General features: G+C 43.4%; 1 protein-coding gene across 1 annotated transcript in view; it reads right to left on the reverse strand.

The window, feature by feature from the left end:
* Positions 1 to 12,485, reverse strand: part of LOC116654281 — a 246,302-nt gene extending 233,817 nt beyond the window's left edge. The window contains exons 1-2 of the mRNA XM_032448569.1: positions 12,443 to 12,485; positions 10,261 to 10,336 (exon numbers count right to left, since the gene is read on the reverse strand). Coding sequence (XP_032304460.1) covers positions 10,261 to 10,280 — 20 coding nt within the window. The 5' untranslated portion in view covers positions 10,281 to 10,336; positions 12,443 to 12,485. The remainder of the gene's footprint in view (positions 1 to 10,260; positions 10,337 to 12,442) is intronic.
* Between the last annotated feature and the right edge of the window lie 5,879 nt (positions 12,486 to 18,364).

Below are 18,364 nucleotides of genomic sequence, written 5' to 3' on the forward strand. Positions count from 1 at the left end.
ACATGCTCAACACGTTCTGCTTGAAACATTTGGTTTTACTCAATACAGAAAAAGAATCAACACTGCATTCAAATAGATCAATATGTGGCCATGCCCTCACTCCATCTCACCCCCCAAATTAAGTGCTGCAAGGAATTACTCTCTTTTTTCCCCCACAGGAAAACTGTTTAAACACTCTCCGCTTCTCCTCTCTCCTAAAAATGGAGATTCATTTTAAACATAAAATATAATAAGGAACTTTGCTACACAGTTTCAGCCTTCATTACACAACAAGCCGACAATGAGCAGTTATGCAAGCCCCTGCTCACCATGAAGCACCTTGTGCTGCTTAGCATTTGCCTAAGACAGCAAACACAGAGGAGCCAAAACTGAAATGCTCTTAATTCCTTGTGCTCCTGACCTAAAGGCTGAGCTCCCAGTACTGGTTACCAATGCTTTTGACAAGGATTTATTATTATCTGGTAAATAGCTGGATATGAGGAGCACACTTGGCTTTTCCCCTGTTTTTGTAGCCCACTGAGGCTTTCCTTTCCCTGTTACACCAATGGGGTGCTGCCACTCTGAGCAGGGATGGCAGACTTGAGCCCATCACAAACCACACCAGCAGGCTACCTATGAAGTTGATCACCCCCCAAAATTGGATCTTCGAGCACAACTGGATTCTAAACCTCTCACAGTGGAAGAAGGGGCATAATCTTCTGAAGGAATGGGCACAACCTGAGAACCAGCCCTCTGAACCAGAACTACCAAACTGCCTTCTGCACTGTCAGACACCTGAGGTTATAATCTCATTGCTTCCACTCATTCCTTCCAAATGTATGTTCGACCAAGTAGCCCAGTCCCTACACAGCACAGGGGTCCCCCAGCAGCAGTATGAGCCATGAGGGTGCAGTTCCCATATTGGTACAATTAGGCTCAGCCTAATGAGCTCCCACGCTAACCCTCACTGGTAGCTTGGCTCTTGCTTTTGCTCATTTGCTGTGTTCACTCACCCAGCTGCAGTCTCTGTGATGGGCATGGCCACTACCAGGCAGCTAGGTGGTTCAGCTAGGATGCACAGAGTGGCAGAACACGTTGCCAGAGAGGTTCTTATCACAAGCAGTTCTTACAGCAATAGCCCTGAGAAATCCCGTCGTAGAAGAGACGACTCAGCCTTGTACAGACACTTTACACATCCAGACATTCTTGCATATGTGAGAATCTACTGCATATAAAAAGTGACCTCTGACTTTTTGTGCCTCTGCTCTGCACTGTCATAAACAAGAATATCATTTCAGGAGATGCTGTCAAATTATATTTAGCGCAGTTTTCTATTTTGTTTAAAAATAAAAGTCTTCTGTAAAGCATAAAATGAATAGAATTAAGAAAACAATCCCGTCAAACAAAACAAAAAATGGTGCTGTTGCCTTTCAAACCCTTACCCTGTAGCACTGAAAACTTGGAATTGTCCACAAACGAATATGAGACTGACATGATATTTATTATCCAAGCCTAAAATAGCACAGAACAAACAGAATACAAATCATGGCAAGTAAAAATTAATTTAAAAAACTCAATTTAATAATCTAACAGTTTAGGGGCAATATGCGGTTTATATTGGCAGTGGCCTTTTAATCTTGCAAATCATATAATTAAGAAAACTTAATTAGCAAAAGCGGCGTTTGAATATTAAAGCTGTGAAAATATCTCAGGAAAAAAAAAAACAAAAAAACTGCAAGTATTGGCTTGAACTTTTTTTTTTAAGCCTCAGTTCTGCATCTGCCCGCTCTTCTACTAACAGCAGTACAAGGCAGGAATAAATAAACGGTAGGAATAGTCAGGAAATTGTGAAGTTAGAATATTCCCCAAACCCAAAATTGCAGCTGCTTGCACCAGGGCCTGAGGCACAGCGGAGCACAGGGAGCTGCAGCAGCGCATCCTGCCTCCCTGCACCAGCTCCCACCGCAGCCAGGCCAGGAGCGCGCTGCCCTGGGCCAGCACAGGCCTCCCCCCTCCAGCTCCCAGCACCCTCTGGAGAAGCATGCAAGCCGCTCAGCCATTAGGAGAAACTAAATAAAAGCAAGACAGGCATGTCTATTTGCAAAGAGCCCTAATACGTTTCATACACCCAAAGAAGAACAACCCCCACCCCTGAGAATTTCCCCCCAAAAAAATGGGCTTCTGGCAATTTTCAGTCTTAGAAACCTACATTAGCTTCGGACCCAAGTTGAAAGGCATTGGCACAACAGCACACCATCACATCTCACTTTCTGGGGAGATGTGTGAGATTCCCATAGCTCATAATAACAACGTCCGCAGCCAGTATCAACACCACCCTTGTACTTTTAATCAGGTGAGAAAAATAAATCAGAATGCTGTTAAGCACCAAAACTTTCTCATCTGTAGAATCTGAATAGGCCTCCCATGCCTCAGAAAACCAGAGCTCTGGGTCACCTACTTGCAGGCTGCTGGAACACTGCGGGAAAGTTAACATTTGCAGCAGAGCATCTTACACAGATAGAGGGCTTGGCTACAGTCAAAGTTTCTTTTGCAATATTTGCTCAAGAGAGTTTTTATTGTTGCTGTTCTGCTTTAGGACATGTGTTGTGCTTTAGTAAATAAATGATTTATCATTGCCTTCAACGTTGTTCTTAAATTGATTTGATTGCTTTGTTTCTGGGGATAATTCAGTGATTTTTTTTTTTTTTTTTTTGCTTGCTTTAGGGACAATTTCCAGTATAAGAATGAAGCTTTGAACCCAAAGCAGATCCAAATTTTCTCCAGGAAGCCCCTCAGCCCTCTCTTCTGACCTTCAAGCTGTGTTCTATTTAGTCTGCATAGAATAAGAGCTCTCAGATCCCAGGGCTCCATCTATATTTTTTTCCCTTGAGTCCTTTTTATCCTATATCTTTTGATGGGACTCAGCACTCAGCAGTGACTACAATATATTGTTCAATAGCAGTCTGCAGAATAGTGCTCTTGGACATAGATTTTGGTTGTACAGATACAGATTATTCCAAATAAAAGTAACAGAAAGAGGCAGCTTCTGCTCTAAGTCAGACCACTGGGTTATTAATTGTAACAGAAATCAGCAGTGACTGCTAGGATATTAGGAGCAAAGTTAAGAAGCACTGAGTGAGTTACAGGGCACTCTGGGGTCTCAGACATGGGTAGGAATTACACCAATCCCCACATAGAGCAGCAAAAAAGCACTGAGTTTCGCTGCTTGACTCCTCGCAGCACAGACATGTGCCAGGGCTTCCTTCCAGCCCTGCTTCCCCCTTTCCATAGACCAACTCTTGGCTTTGCAATAAATCTGAAAACCTTCCTGCATAAGGCTAACAGGCAGCAGTTACTCTGCATGGCAAGTGTGCCATTTTAACAAACTCATTAGTTTCTCGATTCATAATTTGAAGAGCATGGTTGCGCTTGGCAGTTGACGTCCAGCCCAAAATAATGACACATTAAAGGTTTTAATCTCCTATAATTGGGAAAGGTTTCCAAAGAAAACAGAGGTGTCTGAATTGCATCTCCCCATCTCGTCCGTGTGTTACCCAAACAGATGTCACTACGTTAATCCGTGGGAGCCACTCCATTCTCCAGCCAGAAAGGAGGGCAAAGTTGTCTGGGCATATCAGCTGGGGAGCAGACATCTGTGCTACAAGTGGATCCTCTTCATCTTTTTTCCCCTCTTCCAAGTGCACCACATTATACATACAAACAAAATCTAGGTCGGTGTTGGCCAGCAGTAGGGCTCCTCCAAACACCCGCACACACACAATGCCAAGCACCAGGGGCATTCACACGGCCAGTAGGAATTTGCTGCACGTCTGTTCCCCTCTACTGCAACTCTTGGCATGCCAGGGAACGCTAATAAACACAGAAACAAAGGCACTGTCCTTATTTGTACCTGTCAGAGGACCTAAGGAATGAGGCTGACCAACCAAGGAAATTAACATTTGTTTCTGGCAGGAATCTATGCAAAGGGACAGGGTTTTAATTTAGGGCTCTTTTCATCAGAATGATAACAGCTGTCATCTACTGTGTGAGTGCAGTAATTACTGAATCTCCTGTGTGGAAAATGAATACCTGATGTTTCATTTACACAATAATATCTCAATCTGCAGTTGCACAGACAGCCAGCAACATTCCCAGGAACAACTAATGTGTACCCATCCCTGGAATTCCTGCTATTTTACAAGCTCCCCTCCATCCCCCCACCAAAAAAAACCACCACCACCTCAATAGATTTCCTATTCCTTCCAACAAAAAGAGACTGGAGTGGTATTTACGATACTAAAGCTTCAAAACATCCTGGTTTATCCGACTCTCCTGGGCTCCTTGAAATTGATCAAGGTGGAGTTTTCTGTGTGTGGTTTTGTTGCTTGTTTCTGTGGTTTTTGTTGCTTGTCCTTTTTTAAGGTAACTTGAATATCCAATCTCACCTCAGATTTTAAGCTATTATTTCTACACACGTATGGATAAGAGATAAGAGTTCCATTCGCCACTGCCACAACACAAACAGGGAGACACAGAGTCCAGATTCAGACATCCATTCTTTTGGTTTAAAAGAATATGTGAATACATTTACCCAGCAAGGCTTGGCTATGGATCTAATTCCTCCAAAGTTGAGGAACTTTGTATGATTTCTGATTCAGTTTCTTAAGAGAAACAAAGTTGGATTTGGAAAGCTAAGCAGCCTGATGAAAGAATGCAGTGCTCTTGCTTACAAACACAACAGCCTAGCTAGCGCCATTATGAGAACGATACTAATTTAAAAAGTAGTATTTCCACCAAAACACACATAATTGTACAGCACAGATCACTTTAAAACTATAGGACTCCTAATCATTAAAACGAGTGAAGCAAAATTATACCTTTAGCAAAACTGCTTGTACCTACCAGCCTGGGCTGTATCATGCACAGGGCATGGGGGGGCAGGAGCACTTCCAAGCACTGAAAAGTACCAGTAATTCCTGTATAACCTCACACACTTTGAGACCAAATTGATTTCAGTTTTTATTGTGTTGCTTTTTAATCAGTTGAAGAGGATGTGGAAAATAACTTTAGTTTCCAAGTGATTTATCTAATCCAATTTCAATCAATCACTTCCCCCCTTTTTAGCCATGCCCTGAAGATGTTTTCCCTACAACTGGTTTGCATTCAAATGAGTACGGACGTATTCCTTTTGCATACACAGGCCATGCAGCAGCATGCTTGAATTTGACAAAAGATGCCTACCAGTTAAAGCTTCGTACAACTGCTTTCCTGCTTAAAACTATCGCATAGCAGCTTCTAATTTTAGTGTTTTGTTAATTGTCAGCATAAAACCAGGGAGTTGGGAACCTAAATGAACTAGTTTTGATCAAATCAAACGAGTTTCATGCTAGGCAGCAGATAAATATGAAGTACTTAATTTATCTAAATATATGCTATCTAAATATTTGAAAGCACATGCTTAAATCCTATCAGCTCCAACGCCTTTTCAGGCAGCTTTTGACTGTCTTGATTAATGCATAGCTTGGGTTTTCAAAGCAGCAAAGGAATCGGGGCATTTGTATCCTCCAGAGATGAAATGAAGCCTGGATGGATGGATGGAGACAGCAGTTTCTCTGAAGAACAGCCAGAAATCAGCCTGAAGGAGATGTTTGAAACAGAGATGGCCAGGAACAGGTAGTTTGTTTTAGTAGGTTTCTTTGTTGCTGGCTTTGGTTTATTAGTTTTGGGGTTTTTTGGTTTGTTTGTTTTTGAGGCAGGAATCATTCCTTTCTATATCAGTATAGTTTGAGATTTTTATTATTATTTAAGCCCTCCTTTCCTCCTGAGCAGTACGCTCTGTTCCGGGATTTTACTGCAGCAACAGGCAGTTTTTGGAGAAGCTGACAGGGTGCTGATGAAATTTTGGACAATATTTCATTTTAAGGAAGGTGCTTTGTTTAAAGGAAAGCCTGGGATTCAGGACAGGAGAACTAAGCTGGCAGGAGCGCTTGGAGTAATGAATCATTTTTCAGTAGCTGAAGTAACAATCCTTTACATTTAAGATTACTTATTCCAGCTCACAGCATAGAAGTGCTTGCAGCAGTTATTAAGTAAAAAAAAACCCACTCCTTTCTTATTGCAGACTGGTGTTTATCAACTTCAGCTTTTTCTTTTGGCAACAGCATAACATCAGTTCACCTTCAACAGGTGAGCCACTGCAGCCATCACATCTTTTCAGAACTCTTAACACTTTTGACTAATAAATATAAAACTTCATATCTGCCCTCTGAAGATTATTTCCAACGTTCTGTAGAGATTCAGTTCAGCTTTCGTTTTGTTTTAAATATAGCACAGCTATTAACATCATGTCCTTACTACTCTGTAGTTGTTCGCTTTAACTTGAGTAAAACACACCATCAGGGTGCCAAGTCACCACCAATAGCTGCAGGTTGATATATGTCTGCATTTAGTTCTCAAACTTAAAGAAAACCTAATACAAGTAGGGTACGATTTTCTAAATTAATTTGCAGTGTTACAGACAGTATCTTCCCTATTACAAAACAGTGGTTTAAGTAACTAAACTAATTTTAGATCACCATCTGTGTGCAAATTTGTCTCTGAAAACACACCTTAAGTACTAGTCATCCTTCAATTTAGAGACTCAAAGAACTGTTTCATCAGCAAATGGTTTTGTTAGGAGCACCACTGAGTAATTGCAGGGCCTTCATGATGCTGCGCTGTGATACTTGTGTCTTGTCACGCAATTTACTGTCACACCCAGGTGGTCTTTGAGATGAACATCTCTTAAACAGAGCTTTTAGCCTGTCTACAGCTATGGTCAACACATCAATGCTTTCTCATTCTCTCGAGATACAAGATTAGGAAAGACAAGAGGCAAAGAGTGCAGCGTAAGCAGAACAAATAAGCATGTTTGTTGGCCGCATAAAGAGTTATATACTGCACTTGCTATTTTGAAACACAACACAAAGGATGTCCTGTAACCATGTTATGCATCTCCAAACCTACAGTTAAGTTTAAACAAGAAAATAACAACTTAGGTCATTCAAGAAAACATTAAGAGCAAATGGAGTTTCAGAGTTAGTCCTTCAGCTCCCTAAATGAGATTTTCATAAATGCCGGTTTCTGAAGTTGAGAAAAGGACACAGCCCTGCCTTGACACCTGTCCTCCCACACCATTAGACACAGCACAGCTCACAAGGGACGTTCCCATGTCCCCTTGCCAAATCCACGACTGCAAATGTATCTACGAGTAAAGCAGACTGTCATAATAAAAGCACGTGATACGTTGGTTCATTTGCTTCGGAAATGACAATTTTCCCACCTGATGTACAGTTGAGAACTGATCCCACTTGGAAAGGGAAGGCAGTTGCTCAACTGAGCGCCCACTCTAGCAATTTTTGCATAATTAGAAGAATATGTTTAGTCTTAACTTTCTTCTGATGAATTCAGTCACACCTGTTTATGTGAAATCAATTAAGAGACCTTAATCTTCTTAGACAGTTTCCAACACTCCATTCACAGGTTCAGGCCTGTTTCTTGTATTGCAAAATTTAAATTATATTAAAAAAGAAACAATTATCCTATAAACATGAAGATTTAAATTACACCTAAATAATTAAAACCAGTTACACTTTTAGTCTTGCAGCCTTTTGATGGTCAGACACATATCAAACAGTGCTGTCCACTCTGACTTGGATGAGTAGAGGATGAGCAGAATAACCCCAAAGCAAGACCAACGTGAGCACATCTACATGCCTGCCCCGTGCTGCCTCGTGCCAGAACACACATTCCTGTGCTTGGATCTGCTCATGACTTGTGCAGTGACGTAAAGGTAATGGGGTCATTCAAGGAAAGAGAGTTGAGAACTCCAGCCCACAGCATCCAAAATCCCCCTTCTTACTGAAGAATTTTTGGGGGAAGGATTTAATTCTGCCTGGCTTCAGATCCCTAAAATAGATGCTGACAGAAGGTCAGATGAATCATACTTCAGAAGTGCCTGTATTTCTCCTGTATGAAGGGAACCTCTACAAGAAGCCTGGGTGGACACAGATAGTTTTGATGAGACAAATCCCAGCATTAGAGGGGACATACAAGCAATACCAACATCTAGTGAAAGAACAAGGTGTGTTTATATTTATACCCCCCGTCATCTGGGAGGTCTGAAGGTACCCAATCAGACGACACTTAAATATAAAGTGTGTTACTCATCTCCACTGGGTACAGTTTGTGGTTTATAGCATGAAGAGTCCTGGCAGCGTTTCATGCCAAGGGAGAATTTAAATCTCACATCTGTGTTTGCTTCTTGGATCTACTATGCTGGCAGATGAATCATCTTAAGAAACCTTAAATTACTTTTCATCATGCATCAAACATTATAAAAGGCATTAAATCTGTGTCCAGAAATAGTTCAAACTGAAGTGGAAGTTTGCTCTCAGGACTCTCACAAGACAATCCAGCAGGACATACATGAAAAGTGCTTGGTATACTTTTAAGTATTAGATGCCAACTTTGTTTAACCTACAGAGCTGCACAAGATTGCACCGAAGTGAAACAAGAACAATGAAAACCGTTGTCTTCAATGGAGGAAACTCTGCCATTTAGTACATGTTTTGCAAAAGCTGACCCACATCACAAGGCCTCCATGGAAGCAGCAAGTGATCCTGCTTAGTGGAAGTAAATAAGCTTTTCTTGCACTAGCACACATGCTCCTTCAAGCTGAGTGCTTTATGTTGTTTTCAAAGATGGATGCAAAAAACAAACCAACCAAACACAACACCGGGTTGGCTGCTGAAAGCCCTTTCTCCCCTCCTAACCCCTACAAAGGGAAAATATCAAGCAGCAGCTAAAATTCAATTGAAATCGACTTTCGCTTTATACACTTCAAGTTCCGTTCTAATTGTTAAGGAGACACATAATAACTGGCTTTAACATAATTTTCTTTGGACTATCTCCCCAAAGCCACAATTAATGTAAATACCAGCGTCTTGTTAGTAATTTCCTTTCATCAGTAAATGCTGAAATGCAATGATCCGACCACAAATCACAAAGCAAATAAGCTCGCAGCGCTGTGCAGGCTGTGTTGTTATTATGCAGTTTGTACACGAGAGAGTTGATAAGAGAATTGTTTTGTGAGCAGGAGTAATCTCTGACTGCTTGGAAGAGTTTCCTTTCGCTAGAAAGCAGCAGCAATCCTGCCTTTCCAAGAAATTAAGACAGCAACTTGTAGGGAGCGCTTACAGTCAAACTCACGTGAAGGAGCAAGAGTAGGGTCAGGTGTCAGGAAATCAAGATAAACCAGGAGTAAATGTGGGACTGGAGACGAGACATCAGTCTCCCTTCTCCATACACAAACAATGGGATTTCCTCATATTCTGCCATTTTCCTCAGCTGCTCTTAAGAGGCCCCTAGTGATGGAGCATGAGACGCCTACCAGCCTTGCTCTCTTCTCTGTGCTAGGATATCAACAGGGAAAGAGGAAGAGCCCCTGGCACATGTGAACCTCAGTCTTTCTAGTTCTTCTAGTGCTGTATGTATCCTGTTTTAGCATTTACTTCCTGGTACACAAAAATACAGGTATTTTAATGCTCTTTTTTTCCCCTTTGAAGCCAAACATATATTTTTGGCTGTTAAATCTACATCTCCAGTCAAACAAAAAGATGGAATATTCAAGTAACTAGAATAGACTTCAGTCCCCCATCAGCCAGGGCCCTCCTTTGCCAGATCACATCTTCTCCACCAAACCATCAGTCATAAATTCTTCACTCGATAAAATAAAAAGAACCACCACTCACACAAAGCTTCTGGACTCTGTCCAAGCCAGACTCCTTCCCAAAGAGGAGTGAAAGGCAGCAGAGAGAGCCATGCACCATCACAGGTGCTGTTCCAGCACTGGAGAGAGAAACGTAAGCAGAAGTGGTAGTGGAGGAAGGGGGAAGAAAAGAGAATGAGAAATAATGGTAAAATATGCAGTAGTAAAAGATGCCTGGGGGGAGGGGAACAAAACAACTAAAAGAAAACTTGACTTGAAATACAATTGGTACACATACAGCAGAACAAAATTCAACGCCATTACTACAGTGACATACTTGTTGCAGCAGGAATATTCAGTGCAGTGGGTTACTGGGATGCATTTCTGACACCATGTACAACAACAGCAGATAGCACTTTGACCAGAATAAACCCTTGTCTTCAGTTCAGCTTGTTACAAACAGTTCCATCCCTGCTCTTCCATGCTGCTCTATCAATCAGTATCTCAAGAGTGACTGCAGAGCTGTCACTTACCGGTGGTGCAGAGCTGTCATCCTCCTGACTGGGCCACATGAGTCTGTTCCCAGGCAGTAAGAGCTGCCACTCAGAGCTGTGAGGAAGAAGATGGAGGGAGAACTAAATCTCCTTGCCTTTCTAAGCCACCTAAGCAATATCCTTCCTTATCTGAACATCTTGTAGTGCCTCTCTTTGGGTAAGCATGCAAAGTGTGCATGATACCATGTTTTCAAGTGCTAAGCGTACATGTCAAAAGGTCAAACAATTTGCTTGTGGCCAAGAAGCTTGGACACAAGGAAACGAAGCTTACAGTTACATCAGAACCTATCATTTTTTGCCAAAATACATTCTGCTTTCTGGACTCTCTAGCGTTGATCTCTGCATGGGTTAACTTCTACTGGTAGAAGAGACACTTGCTTCCCATACCACAAAAAGCAAAGCTAGGTTATCCTGCCAAATAAACCAGTCACAACCAGCTCAGGTATCTCTGTGCTGCAGTACCCGTCTGCACTGTAGACATTCATCACATCTTCTCAGGTCAGAGATTAGCACCTAATCCCTTGGCCATGTTTCCCTGTAGGAACTTCACAGTATTTGGGCTTTGCTCATCTCTACAACCTATGGTTTTGCAAGGTCCAAGTTACTTTGCAAGGATTGCAAAACTTGTTTGAACTTGTATGTTCTCCCCATCCTTCCCCCAGCCCAACACGCTGGGAAGAGGGCTGAAAACATAGCAAAAACAAATAAATAAATATTGAAACTGCCCTGGAAGTCAATAATTCCTCATAAACTGATCAGACACATACGGATACAGATGCACAAAACCTGAATCCATCATCTTTGTGTATTCTTACACTCCTTTTCCCCTGTCTTTTTCCCTCTAAGCTAATTTCATGTCCCAGCTCCTCTACTAATTTCTATTGTGAGTTTTCTATATGCTTCTGGTGTAACTGTCATACATCCCTTTCCATCTTGTTCTTGCCATGTAGTCAGAAGTGCATATAAACAATTGCAAGTGCTTGCAACCTCACTGCAGCACATTTCCCAACATTAAGCTCCTCCAGCACCCTGTTGATCTCAATCACTGAATTTTATTACCCTCCTCTGTATTGCCTGACTCCCTGACCCTGTAGTTTAAGGTTAGCCCAACCCTTCCATTTCCATCAGAAGATATTTCTCAGCTAATATTAGAATAAAGTCTTTTAGAGCTACTTATACAAGGAGAAACTCTAAGGAGTCACAAAGGGGGAACCAGGGATGCAAACAGCACAGGAGCAATAAGCTTTTTCCCTAGCAAGCATGATCAAAATGATGGATCTTGCCAGAAGTGTCAGTTGCCCAATTTTTATTCTTAGTAAAGCTACAGGGTTTCCTTCACACCCTTTAATTACTCAAACCTTACTTAAGGAACATGGTTCAAACAAACAAACAGGGGAAAAAAAAGTTACAACAACGTAGCATGATCTTGACATACAAGATGTCAGAACCATTATAAACCCCTTTATTCCAGAATGATGTCTTTTGTGTTTCGAGGCATGCTTGCTATTCATAGATCTACTGCTCAGCTGTTCCAGTTTTTAGTTCTGCATAAATGCCCACTCATTATGTCCAGAGGGTTTTGCCTGTAGCTTTGTGTTTGTAGCCTTGAGGCAAATGTCTTGATGGCTTAGGGAACTCATAGCGAATGACCAAATAACATCGGATTTTCCACAGCAACGAAGCCATTATGGGACAGCATTTCTATGTAACAGCACCCTTCAGTGTGCAATCATTATAACTAAGGATTTAACCAGGCTCTAGGGACATAACAAAATCACTTTGAAGCCAAAAATCCACAGTGAAATATTAAGCATTAGATTTCTGGAATGCCTCTCACAACTGCTTGAGTCAAGTGGCTTTGGCAGTTACAGTAAAACCAAGCACTGGGGAAGGAGTTTCATGCACATCTTAACCACATATCCAAGTATTCAGACCTGTGCTCACAGAGCTGGGGGTGCAGCATGCATTAGCTCTATGCAGATTTAGCAGCTGCATATGAAGCCATCATAACCTCACACATTAGTATTTTTAAGCATACCCTTTTCACTACTGAAAAATGTTTAATTTGGCTGCTTACGGTATCAATAAAAATCTGTAGTTACACAGCCTTTGTAGACCTTGCGACCCCAGACCAGGCCCACTGCAGCTACAGTGCTCTCACCTGACTGACCAGAACGGAGCTGGTGAGGCCCTGCTGAACCAGGTTTGTGATGGAACAAAAGACTGTGACGAAAAGAAACAATGACGTGGTGTGAGGAATGGGTGAGAACAGCACCAGGAGAGGTGTGCGGGCTGACCCAGGCTGCAGCCCCACAGCCACGCTTGGACCTCCCTTCTACAGACCAGGGGTCAGGATGAGCACAGGGAGATCCCACATCAGTTACCACCACAGGCAAATGGACTCAGCAATATATTAATTATCCCAAAATCGATTCAAACAGATTCAGACAGCGAAAAAGCAAAGCAAAAACACCAAACCAACACTCATCTCACTCCCACCTGCTTGCCAGAGTGGACTCCACTGCTTCATCCTCAACATCAAACCACCTCCCAGTGGACACAGGAGGGTGCAGCCTCCTCTCATACCCTCTCTGTGAGGGTCAGGCTGCACACACACACACAGAACTACAGCAAAGCCCCCTCAGTGCCTCTGATCTCAACCCTGGAAGAGAAGCTCACACAGATAGTGTGGCTGTTCTGATGGAGGGGTGGGAAATAATCATATGCAGAGCAATCTGTGCAAGGCAGCCCATACCCCACGTCTGTAGATCTCATGGGGGACCTTCGTTAACGAGCTCACCGTTGTGGCACATGAGAAACTTCATTGGTGCCACAAGGAGAGGAGGCAAGACACCTGCCTGCTTCACATATGGCCACTTCCTACCAACAAAGGTGGGGAATTAAACTGAGCTCAGGACAGCGTGGTTGAGAGAGCATGGTATCCTGGCTCCATCAGTGCTGGGGAGAAAAAATGAGACAGAGCTTCCAGCTGGGAGCTTCCACCCCTTAGCACACACAGCCAGCATTTCACCCAGTTTACTTCTCTCAGGAGGAGCAGCTCAGCTTTAGTGACTACAGAGATGCTAAGGGTAGTTTAAGGGCTGCATTGATGAGGAAGGAAGTTGAAGCATGGATCAAAAATTCATGACTGCATGGAAAAAAATCAGAGGTGCACTGAGACAAATGACCCTCTTGTATAAGAAGGTGATGTGGTCCAGCACTGGATTGCAATGGAAAAGGAGCTCCCAGTCATATCACGCCCAATTTATAACCCTTGCACACAAAAGCTATCGTATTATGACATGACTCAGAAAAGCTAACTATAACACAAGGATTAATCTGGCTGCCCATCTCGCCCCAGATACAGTGTGATTTTTACATCTCCGAGAAGGCTGGATTAATAGCAGGAGCCAGCAACATCACTGTCACAACACGTTAGTGCTGCCAAGAGAAGTAACAGGAAGAATAACGTCTGTACTATACAGGCTTACAAAATGGTTCAACCCAGCGGCATCGCTAGGCACTGTTTTAGCTCAGCAGTGACTCACCGTAACTGCTCACATGCTCCTCGCATGCTGGAAACACCATGGAAGCCTCCCCTCCCCTCTTTCAACAGTCCTGCTGGGGCCACACCGCAAGTTGGTGTGGCCAAGAGCAGTTGTGCATTTTACCATCAGCTTCTTCCCCCACCATGGACGCAATTTCCTACCTGCTCCAATAACTGTAGATTTTAGCCCTGATGGAAGGAGTCCGGGGTAACACAATTACCTTCTTTTCTTCAAACTGCTCTTTTGGACACACTGGAAATCAAAACTGTTGCTGTATACAAATCATTCAAACACTGACCCAAAGCATGCAATGGTCTTTCAAGTCTCAAAAGTAATTGCAGAAGACAAGAGTCACCTGAGAGATTTTCAGCAGCCAGACATCAAGTCACCAGCTGCAGGACTCAGCTCTCACACCCAGCAGCAGCACTGACTGGTTTGCTTGACTCGTTATTGTAATGTGGCTTATTAAAGTCCTGAGAGAGACTATTCCACAACATCCTGGCACCAGCACATCACGTAAGATTTCCATGTTTCCTCCAGAGCAGAAGGTTTGTTGATATCCCCTATGCACACACTGATCCATGCTGTATATAGGGTTGAGGGAACCATAGGAACCACAAGAGGATTCAGCTTATCTTGTGTCCTTATGAAAATGGCAGCATGGTCCTAAAACTGGAAACAGTTTGGTAGGTTTTCAATTAAGCAACAGCTGAAAAATAATGCCCAGCTGCATCTGCTGGCCATCCTCATTCCCAACGAGCAAGCTGGACACCTGGCCAAGCATTGCCCAGGGGCTCACCCACCCATACTTCATGTTTGTGGGGAAGCAGGTATGCTGCCATCCAAGAGGGGCATTTAGAAGCACAAATTTGCCTGCTGTGCTCCCTTTGGATGCTACAGCTATGCTAACAGCGTGCATGGCTATAGCTACACTCTGGGACATTTATCAGACTTTCACAAGCACCAGCTAAGGCTTCCTAATGCATCAAGATTAATAGTTTTCCAGTAATTTTCCCCTTCACCTCCATATATTTTTCCACTAAAGAACCCTTGCAGGATTAGCCCTTATGTGCAGGAGGTGAGTTCAGCCCTGCAACAATCCACCAGCCAAGCCTGCAAGTAAGGTGCATTTCTGGGGAACATACACCATTTATTGACCTCTGCATCAGCATCCAAGTCACTCACAGTAATTAAGCAAAGCAAGAATGTCTTGGGTTTTTGACTCACCAAGCTTCAGCAGCCCCTTCCATGCAACAGGGGGCTTCCTCTAGCATGGCAGCAGGTTGGAGAAAGCACTCATTGTGAGGGATGTGTTCCCAGGTCATCAGTCTGGTACCCACTTTGTGAGCACCCCCCATCTCTGGGGTTTTCTTTCCTCCAAGCACATGTACCACAACAGATTCTCCCTTTAGACTGTCACCCCTGAAATCACTTCAAACCCAGATACTGTCATTGTCCTTTTAGGAGCCCCAGCCTTCCGATACCCCATTCTATAGAGCTCTTTCACCTATTTTCTTCCCTTTTATGCAAAAAGAAAAAAAAAAAAGTTTCCTCAGTTTTAATCTTGTAAAACACATTATGCAAATGTATGGCTTTATGTAAGATGATGGCTTGCGGCCATATCACCCCCGGCCCCGGCTGTGATCTCGTTAGATCTCCCAGCCCAAACAGGCCGGGGCCTGCTCAGCACTGGCTGCGAGACCTCCATAGTGAGCCAGGTGCTGCCTTAGGCCCGGTGCTGCTCTGGTAGGTGGCCCCGGTGCCGTGAGTCAGCACCCATGGGTGCCTCAGGATGGCCTGGCCTCGAGCACAGGGTAAAGCTGAGGTCCCACTGCAGGTTCAGAGCATCCCCACACATCACAAGGTGCTTCCCGGGTGAAAACATTCACCTCACAGGAAAATGGTGGAGCAGAATATCTGCCATACCTTCAACAGCCCAGGCAGCCAGTACTGTTAGAATCAATCCACACAGCTGATGATGGTTGCCTTTTTTTTTTTTCTTCTCCCTTCACAACTTGAGTTACATGAGAGAAATTCTGCCACCCTCAAACCCTCCTATTAACGAGCACCTGGCAGCTCGTTCTCATCTCTGCCGTCCAGATGCAATGATTACCCCATACCTTTCCAGCAAACAGCATCTTAGCTGCAGTGCTATTGCTCCCTAATACCAACATCAAGCATTCAAGTCCTCAGAAGTCTTAAGTAAGAATCAGATTTACAGTCATCTTTGTTAAGGTCTATAGTAGTTTTCTCCTCTGGACCAGCAGTTCTTCTGCAATGAATCCTTGGAAACTCTCTACAGTGAAACACCTCAAAACAGCCTTATCTGGATCTTATTCTCTTCTATCTTCCCCCAAAGCCACTAACTACAGCTTTTATTTGCCAGGTCAACACAAAGATTTCATGCTATTGGAGCCAGAAAATAAGACTTGAGGCTCTGAAGAGCAGACCCTCCCATTTGTATAGAAGCATGCATAATTTTTCTCCTGCCTTAACATCACCACAGCAATCCCATACACATACAGATGGTACAACACCCTGTCACCAAACACATACTAAGGAGAAGCATTACCTTTGCTGAAAAGCTGGTGCTGGTTTGTCCAAGAGAAGGAGCCCAGCAGAACTGGGAAAGTAGCGTTTCAGGCTGTTAGCTGCAGCCCTACTGAAGTCAATCAGCCCCAAAACCTGCTGTTGCCCCTCACTTAATCAGGTGACTTCACAGCCTAATTGCTGAGCCTGTGTTAACTGGTCTCACATGTGAGGTCTGGAAAAACAGTAACCTGTGCAGCAAGGCAAAGAGGGAAAGCTTCTATCCACCTTACAGCCTTTCCTGAATCACATTAACTGGTTACAACCTAGTTAAAAGCTATACATTTTTAACTTAATATAATAAGACCTCAACTGTGAAAGGGCTTTTTCCTCTTACAAGGGCAGGGCCAGAACCTGTCTGCACCGTTGTTTTCAATAACATCCCCCTTGGGGTTTCTGGTTTAAAGTTGTATAGAGCTAGAGCCTCATCCAGTCTGCTTCTGGAACAGAAAATACAGTTGGGCTTAAGTCCTAAAGGTTGCTTTGTTATACATCTCTGGTGCAGGAACCTCCTGCTGGGAGGTTTGGTGTCATTACTTACTGAAAAAAGGGAACTTGTGAGACACCCAAGGATGGATGTCTGAATATCAGACAGTGGCTTCTACCAGCTCAGGACCTGCTTCCAGTCCCACTGACATGTAGAGCCACAGGGCTTCCTTTGCACCTATGTGTACCCTGAGCTCTGAAAATGCACATTTTCCAGCATCTCCAGCTCTAAATATCCTCCAGCTTCTCTAATGTTTTCTTTCTCTGGATTTCACCACACCTTAGCCTTAAATACAGAGTGCCATTTTGGGGTAATTAGAGATTCCTAATTAATTGGAGTTATGGATTTAAGGATTCAAAGCTTGACAAATGAGCTCAGGTAAATTTTGCAGCACAGGCTGGAGAAAATTACTGGCCCCAGCTACCTGCCCTGCCCCTTTACTGGAGGTTAATTACCATTTCTCTTGCATAGCCAAAACCACGAGCACCTCCATCCCAGCTGCTTGTGCTCCCCGTCCAGCACACAGCTCAGTTCCAGCAGCACCCAGGATGCACCAAGGCTTTGCTCAGCCTTTGCCCCACTGTTCTCCAGCAGAGAAGGGAGCGGAGGCTGAAGGCTGGACCACAGCTGCAGCCCTGGCAGCAAGGCTGATAGATGCAGGCCTTTTCCTTCAACCTTTTCAGCTGTTTCAGGTCTCCACGAGCAGAGGTGCAACAGCCTGGCACTAAAGTAAGAGCATCTTAGTACCTTACAAGAGGCAAAGTAATGCATTTCACTCAGTATGCCTCAAAGCCTTGCATGGCTCATGGTTTTTGTCCATTTCCTTTCTTCCTTCTTGAGGTTGGTAGGAACCTCTTTCTTCTCTGTTTAGCGAGATACCTGTCTGTAAAAGGGATGCAGCATCATTTTAAACTACTTTCTGTTTCTACTGATTATTTGAAAGAGCTTATTAGGAATCATTTTTAGATTACATTGACCAGCTGAAGAACTTCACTGTTCACTGACAGACACACTGTATGTGTAAGGTATCTACCTTACGCTGCTATTTTTCCTTAGCTGGCAGTGGTTTGACCTGGAAATATAAACTCTATGGTCCAACTAAAAACTTAATTCTATTGTTTTGTTCACTATAGATCTCTGAACTTTCTGCCCTATTAGCAAGCAGGAACTTTTAGTTTCACGACATAGAAAATGAGTGTTGGTACATAGTTTGAATTAAAAATCATGGGTAAAAATAGAAAGGGGAATATTCAGAGAATATGCCACACACCAATCACAGCCTGGGAGCCTGGGCTTCAGCAGAGGGTTAAAGAGGGTTGTTCAGCCAGCACAGAAGAAAAATAGGCTATTGTGGGCAGACCTTACACAATAATGGCCCATGGAAAAAAGCAGGAAGACCCACATTAAGACGAGCAACAACATCCAATAAAAATGGCACGAGAAACCAGGAGAAATCTTA

The sequence above is a fragment of the Coturnix japonica genome, chromosome 20, assembly GCF_001577835.2.
Source record: "Coturnix japonica isolate 7356 chromosome 20, Coturnix japonica 2.1, whole genome shotgun sequence".
In the NCBI taxonomy this organism is placed as follows: Eukaryota; Metazoa; Chordata; class Aves; order Galliformes; family Phasianidae; genus Coturnix; species Coturnix japonica.